General features: G+C 41.2%; 1 protein-coding gene across 1 annotated transcript in view; it reads right to left on the bottom strand.

Moving 5' to 3' along the window:
- Positions 1–7,500, bottom strand: part of LOC128642637 (collagen alpha-1(I) chain-like) — a 509,301-nt gene that overhangs the window by 169,113 nt on the left and 332,688 nt on the right. Inside the window, exon 7 of the mRNA XM_053695420.1 lies at positions 1–395. This exon is cut by the window's left edge and continues 166 nt beyond it. Within this exon, the coding sequence (XP_053551395.1) occupies positions 1–395 (395 nt within the window). The remainder of the gene's footprint in view (positions 396–7,500) is intronic.

Raw genomic sequence — 7,500 nt, forward strand, 5'->3', positions numbered from 1 at the left:
TCAGGAGGTGTTGTTGGACTTGGAGTAACGTTGAAGGTACCAGTAGTTGTTTTTGGTGGAGGCAGTGGGCTAGATTTGATGTAATAGGAGTCTTTAGTAAGATCTATGATGTCATTAGTGCTTTTGACAGATGGTGCATGGTCTTCTATTCCTGGAGTCTTCTCGTGTTTCTCCACAGTGATGTTTTCATCCGTAGGGTCTAATTTTTTATAGTTATCATCTTTTCTAGTCGGCAGGGTGTTATGGTCTAGGTTCTGGCGGTTTGATAAGATGAACCCCTCATTTTTAAGTTCTGACAAATCACTCTCCTTGATTATATTTTCGCCTTCTAGAAGCTCGTTACCAAGCCAGTACCGACTGGACTCCTTCTGAGATGTGTTCGCTGCCAGTGTGCCCTAGGAACAGAAAGAACAACTCATTACAATCTAAAATAAAATATCAAATAAATAAATGCTTTTTGCCTCAGTGTCTGCCTGGGAATTGATATCAGCCAATGTATAAATGGATTCCATAAAAGTCCTCTAAAAACCATTATTCTTTTGAATGTAAATGTTTGTGTCTTTGAGTCTATATCATGGGTGTCTACCGAAATTATTCAGGGGACGGGGGTTAAAAAATCTGCTGAACAACTTTATATGGGATAAAGAGGAAACAATACAGGGCAATGCTATCAGCTTTGGGCAAATTGCGCTGGAATTTTGTACAGGCATTTTCCTTCCTTAGCTGTACTGTGCTAGTGTATACTTCAACTAAAATATATTTGACACATTGCCCATCTTGTCTCAAACCAGACAATAGGTATAGATAGACAGATAGTCAGAAAGATATGTGTATGGGCGTGTACAGATTAGGATATTTCGTGAGGATCTGAATATGGAAGTAAGCAGCGGCTCGTGCCCTTCGGATATTTTTTATTGATTCTTCTAAAAGATCCCACTCTAAAATCTGGATTTGCACAGATCTTAGAGGGCGATTTATCAAGCTAAGGCAGACAGGGGCGCACATACACGCCCCTGTCTGCCGCAGCTCGCCTCTGGCAGGCTGAATTCCCCTGACGGAATACAGCATTGCACATGAGCATTATTTTGTGCTCATGTGCAATTCTGCCCCCTGCCCGCGCACAGCCAATCACGTGCGGGCAGGAGTTGTTAATATCCCCGGTCGGACTAGACCATGGAGATTGAACATTAGGGAAGCAGTGGTCTGATGACCGCTGCTTGTTAAATACGGCAAAGGTTCTACAGCCATAGTGGGTCGAAAGGCTTGCGAAGCCTTTGATAAATCGACACCTATGTGTGGGAATCTTTTACAGGAATCAGTCCGGCTACGAAAATATCTGAAGGGCACGAGCCACTGCTTACTTCAGCATTTGGATCCTCACAAAAGATCCCTAGTACAGAAAGATCACAGTTTTTATGTTATACTGAGTCTGACCACAGAATCCCCTTGTGGGATAAATGCAGCAAAACCACATTTGGTTTTGGTATACAGACCACTTAGACGGCAAACAGGGATACTTGCCTAGGTGTTCTAATAGGCTTTTATTATGATCCTTGGAGGGTCTTACTTTTATGAAATGGAGAATTTTAATATCACAATTTTATCTCCACCATAACATAAATTAATATTTGTATTTGACTATATTATTTTGTAAATGTGTGTATAAATGAATGCCCCTATTTGCATATCCTCTGTGTGAGTGTGCATGTCTGGATGTGAGTGCTTTGGCTATATATGAGTATAATTGTGCTCATATGAGTGGGACCGTGCTTGTATCTGTATATGATAATGTGGGATGCATGTGAATGTATTTGTCTGTGTATGAGTGTGACTGGGCTGTATATGAATATGAGTAGTTGTTCATAAGTGTGAGTAACTGTATATAAGCATATGTGGGTTGTATGCGAGTGCTTATCTTGCATGAGTGTGACTGCATTGTATGAGTGTGAACAGCGTAACTGTACAGTATAGGAGTATAATTGTCAGCACATGAATGTGTAGTTTATATGAGTGTCAAGAAGCTGTGAGTGTGAGTGTTCCATATCTATACTTTTCTATATATGAATGTGATTGTGTTCCATGAGTGTGAGTAGCTGAATATGACTGTAACTGTGCTGTGTATGAGTGTGAGTAGCTGTATATAAGTGTGAGCGTGCTGTGTATGATTATACTAGCCTGCCTATGGGGCATATTTATCAAGCTCTGTATGGAGCTAGACGCCCCGTGTTTCTGGCGAGCATTTAGGCTCGCCGGAAACAGAAGTTATGAAGCAGTGGTCTAAAGACGGCTGCTCTATAACTTGTCTGCCTGCTCTGAGGCAGCGGACAGAAATCAACCCGATCGGATACGATCGGGTTGATTGACACCCCCTGCTAGCGGCCAATTGGCGGCGAATCTGCAGGGGGCCGCATTGCACAAGCAGTTTACAAGAACTTCTGGTGCAATGATAAATGTCGAGAGCATATGCTGTCGGCATTTATCGATATACAGCGGACATGATCCGCTATGTCGGATCATGTCTGCTCGCACAATCATAAATATGCCCCTATGAGGGCAACTGTGTGTACAAGGTGGAATGTTTTATATGAATGTGTGTTCTATAAGTGTGCATGTCTGTATATGATTATGAACACCATTATATGAACGTGTGCATTCTGTATACAAGTGCTATTGTCTGTATATAAGTGTGTGCTATACTTGAAACTGTAAAATTCCTGATCTCAATTATAAGACAACAAATTATAGACTAGATTACAAGTGGTGCACTATTGTTTGCATGTGTCTCAATAACCATTATTTCGACAGTGCTAACTTGTGCCCATATTACAAGTTGATAGTAAAAGTGTTCGCTCCAGTGCAAACTAAATTAGCGCACATCGAGTTTGTGCAAGTCAAGACCTAGGGATATATTTATCAAACCACGGGCAGACATGATTCACTGTAGCAAATCATCTCCGCCCTGCATCGCTTGTGCAATGCCCCCCCGCTCGAGGCCACTAGCAGGGGGTGTCAATCATCCCTATCGTATCTGATCGGGGTGATTGCAGTCCGCCACCTAAAAGGTGGCAGATGAGTTAAGGAGCAGCGATCTTACGACTGCTGATTCTTAACCACAGTTTCAGGCGAGCAGGAAACTACGTGGGTGATAGCAGCATCCGCTGCTTGGTAAATCTCCCCCCTAGCGTAAAGTGTAAGGGTTACAAAAAATAGTTGAAATTTGGGAATCAAGTTGGAAAAACACTTCCGGATGAAGTTCCCATTCCCCCGGGAGAAAGGTCTGTCTGCTCAGAAAAATCCACTGAAAAATCTTGGACACCTCTGACATGGTCAAGGAGCTCTGAGATCCTCCCAGATGATTTATGTAAGCCACTGAGGAAATGTTGTCCGATTGAAATCTGATAAACCGGACTGAAGCTAACTAAGGCCAGGCCAGAAGAGCGTTGAAGAATGCTCTCAACTCTAGAATGTTTATGGGAAGAACAGACTCCTCCAGAGTCCATGTCCCCTGAGCCCTTAGAAGGCCCCAGACTGCTCCCCAACCTAGTAGGCTGGTGTCCGTTGTCACAATCACCCAGGAGGGTCAGCTAAAAACAGATTCCCTGGGAGATATGTTCCTGAGACAACCATCAAGCAAGAGAAACTCTTTGACATCTGACCCAGATGAATTCAAAGAGATAGATCTGAATAATCCCCATTCCACTGCCTGAGCATGCCTAACTGCAGAGGCCTGAGGTGGAAAACGAGTAAATGGGATGATGTCCATAGCGGCTACCATCAGACCGATTACCTCCATACATTGAGCCACTGTTGGCTGAAGAGATGATTGAAGTGTCAGACAAGCATCGAAAATTTTCAATTCTCTGACCTCTGTCAGAAATATCTTCATCAATATGGAATTTATTATGGTTCCTCAGAAGACTACTTTGTAGATGGAATTAAGGAACTCTTTTCCAGACTCACCTTCCAACCGTGAGAACTCCGTGTGGGAGTTTGCTAGATGAAAAGATTGGGTCTGAACCAGAATGTCATCCAGATAAGGCGCCACTGCAATACCCTGTAACCGGAGCACTGCCAACAGAGATCCCAGAACCTTTGAAACATTTTGGGAGCTGTAGCAAGACCTAAAGGAAGAGCCACAAATTGGAAGCGTTTATGGAGAAAATTCCTGTGGATGGGAACATGAAGGTACGCATCCTTTAATCTACTGTTGTCATAAATTGACCCTCTTGAACTAAAGGAAGAATGGAACAAATAGTTTCCATTTTGACAGACGGTACTATGAGAAATTTGTTTAGACTCTTGAGATCCATGATTGGTCTGAAGGTTCCCTCTTTCTTGGGAACCACAAACAGATTGGAGTAAAATCCCAGAACCTGCTCCTGAACTGGAACAGGAACTATCACCCCCATTTTGGATAGATCCCGAACACAACGTAAGAACACCTCTCTTTTTATCTGGTCGACAGATAATCTTGAGAGAAGAAGTCTACCCCTGGGGGGAAAGGTCTTGAATTCTAGTTTATATCCCTGGGACACCATGTCTATCGCCCAAGGGACATCTTGAATTCAATCCTGAGCGAAAAAGGAAAGTCTGCCCCCCACAAGATCCGGTCCCGGATCGGGGGCAGACCCATCATGCTGACTTAAAGGGACAGTCTAGGCCAAAATAAACTTGTATGATTCAGATAGGGTATGTAATTTTAAACAATTTTCCAATTTACTTTTATAACCAATTTTGCTTTGTTCTCTTGGTATTCTTAGTTGAATGCTTAACCTAGGAGGTTCATATGCTAATTTCTTAGACCTTGAAGGCCACCTCTTTTCAGAATGCATTTTAACAGTTTTTCACCACTAGAGGGTGTTAGTTCATGTATTGCATATAGATAACACTGTGCTTGTGCACGTGAAGTTATCTGGGAGCAGGCACTGATTGGCTAAACTGCAAGTCTGTTAAAGAACTGAAATAAAGACGCAGTCTGCAGAGTATTAGATACAAGATAATCACAGAGGTTAAAAGTATATTAATATAACTGTGTTGGTTATGCAAAACTGGGGAATGGGTAATAAAGGGATTATCTATCTTTTAAAACAATAAAAATTCTGGTGTAGACTGTCCCTTTAAGATCATTAGCTGGCTTATTGGATTGCTTTCCATTATTCCAAGATTGGATGGGTCTCCAGGAAGGCTTGGACTGTTCCTGTTTTGTAGAGGGAGAGGAAGGTTTACCCTTGAAGTTTTGAAAAGAATGCAAAATTACTCTGACGTCCCTCCTGCTTATTTCTCTTATCCTGAGGGAGGAAAGGTCCTTTTCCTCCTATAATATCAGAAATAATCTCAGCCAAAGCTGGGCCAAACAAGGTCTTACCCTTGTAAGGAATAGCCAAAAGCTTAGACTTAGACAACACATCTGCCGACCAAGATTTCAACCACAAGGCTCTGCGAGCCAGAATGGCAATCCAGTTTCTTATCCATAGGATCCTTAAAAGAACAGCTATCCTCTATGGGAATTGTAGTTCTCTTAGCTAAAGTGGAAATTGCCCCTTCCACCTTGGGGACCATTTGCCAAGACTCCTTTATAGAGTCATCAATGGGAAACATCTTCTTAAAAACAGGAGAAGAAGAAACAGGAATATCCGGCTTTTCTCATTCCTTAACAATAAATTCTGTACCGATCTGGTACGGGAAAACATTCCATGGAAGGTACATAATAATACCTGTTAAGTTTACTAGACTTATTAGGGTTGACGACGACAGTAGTGTCAGAGTCGTCTAGAGTAGCCAGAACCTCCTTGAGTAATAAATGGAGGTGCTCTAGCTTAAATCTGAAGGATACAACTTCAGCATCAGAGGAAGGAATTACACTGTCAGAATCTGAGATCTCACCCTCAGATGCTACTAAAGAATCCTCTCCATCAGATCTATGAGAGGGAATATTCGGAATAGCCACAAATGAGTCAGACATCTTATGCACCGATTGTTTAGACTTCCTCTTGCGCTTTCCCTGTAGCATGGGAAAGACAACGCATCAGAAAACTGCAGAAGACATGAGGGGAACAATGTCTTGCAAAGAGACCCCAGACGGAGCTTGAGAGGAAGCGCAGGGCATATTTTGAACATTGTCAGAAGACTCCTGGACAGCATCCGTCTTAGACAATATTGGCTCAAAAAGTCTATCCTTAAAATGTAATGTTCTCTCAACACATGAGGAACAGAAAGGAATTGGTGGTTCAATGTTAGCATTCAAACATAAAGGACATCTGTAATCTATAACAGAGTTATGATCCATCTTAAACTTTAATAAAATTTTACTTAGACAAAAACGTTACTGTTTCTTTAAATTTTTTGCTTTATTTTTGAAGCAATGCAAAAACGAAATTGATTTATTTACCATGTAATACTATAACGTTTCCAAAAACAGCTTCTACACCTCAGCTTTAGTTCTGCTGAGGTGCCTATGCTTATACAGGAAATATGTGTATGTAAAAAACGGCCTCCGTGTGAGTAAACAATCAGAGCTTCTACAAATGATACCACAAATGATCGTTTGTCCGTTATGAACAAAAAATTGCAAGCTGCAATGAATCTCTCCTCCTATGCAGGAAGTGAGAGAATAATAAATGTGCAACAGCTAAAATTACCGCCACACAAGCCCCGCCCATCGTGGGCATGTCAAATAACATCTGTCCGACATTTAAAGTGAATCTTCGTTATAAAATAACAGAAATATCACAAACATTGAGCCAAGTTCTCCTCCAGTCCCCAGTGCCTGCAAACACTGCCTTACATAATCTCCTTAGCACTAGGAGAAATGTAATAAACAACCCCTGCAGAGAAAAAATAAAGTGCCATAATTTTTTCCTTAATACTGCTTAAGAAAATAAAATTAGCACTTACCTCAATAAAATCTGCCTGGCAGCAAGGCAGCTCACTAGGATTGAGAGGTCATTTCCCTCACATGGACCTGTGGAATAATAATAATAAGGGCAGCAATTTTATTTAAATATGAGGGAGGGCCTGGGAGGCGCAGTGAGAATTATGTCCCACAAGTTCCCTTTGCTTAAAAGTCACCAATGCTCTACTGAAGAGACTGAAATGGACTACAGCTACACCCTGGAGTAAAAACAGCACATATTTGTACTGCAAATAAAATAATAAAATCTTGACAGAAGAATCCTTTCAGACACCTAACTTTACCACTTCCTTACTCTAACATAGGCAAAGAGAATGACTGGGGTTGGAGGGAAGGGAGGTAATATTTAACAGCTTTGCTGGGTGCTCTTTGCCACCTCCTGCTGGACAGGAGTGATATTCCCAATAGTAATTAGATGATCCGTGTTTTAATGTGTTTTTACTATAATTATTTAACATCCCAATGTTCTTCACTTAGAAGAAAATGTTCTTAGTATTTTTAAATATATATTTATATATATATCTGTGTATATATATATATATATATATATATATATACTGTATATATAACACACAGAGGAAGTCCAGCAC

The sequence above is a fragment of the Bombina bombina genome, chromosome 12 (assembly GCF_027579735.1).
Source record: "Bombina bombina isolate aBomBom1 chromosome 12, aBomBom1.pri, whole genome shotgun sequence".
NCBI classification, from domain to species: Eukaryota; Metazoa; Chordata; class Amphibia; order Anura; family Bombinatoridae; genus Bombina; species Bombina bombina.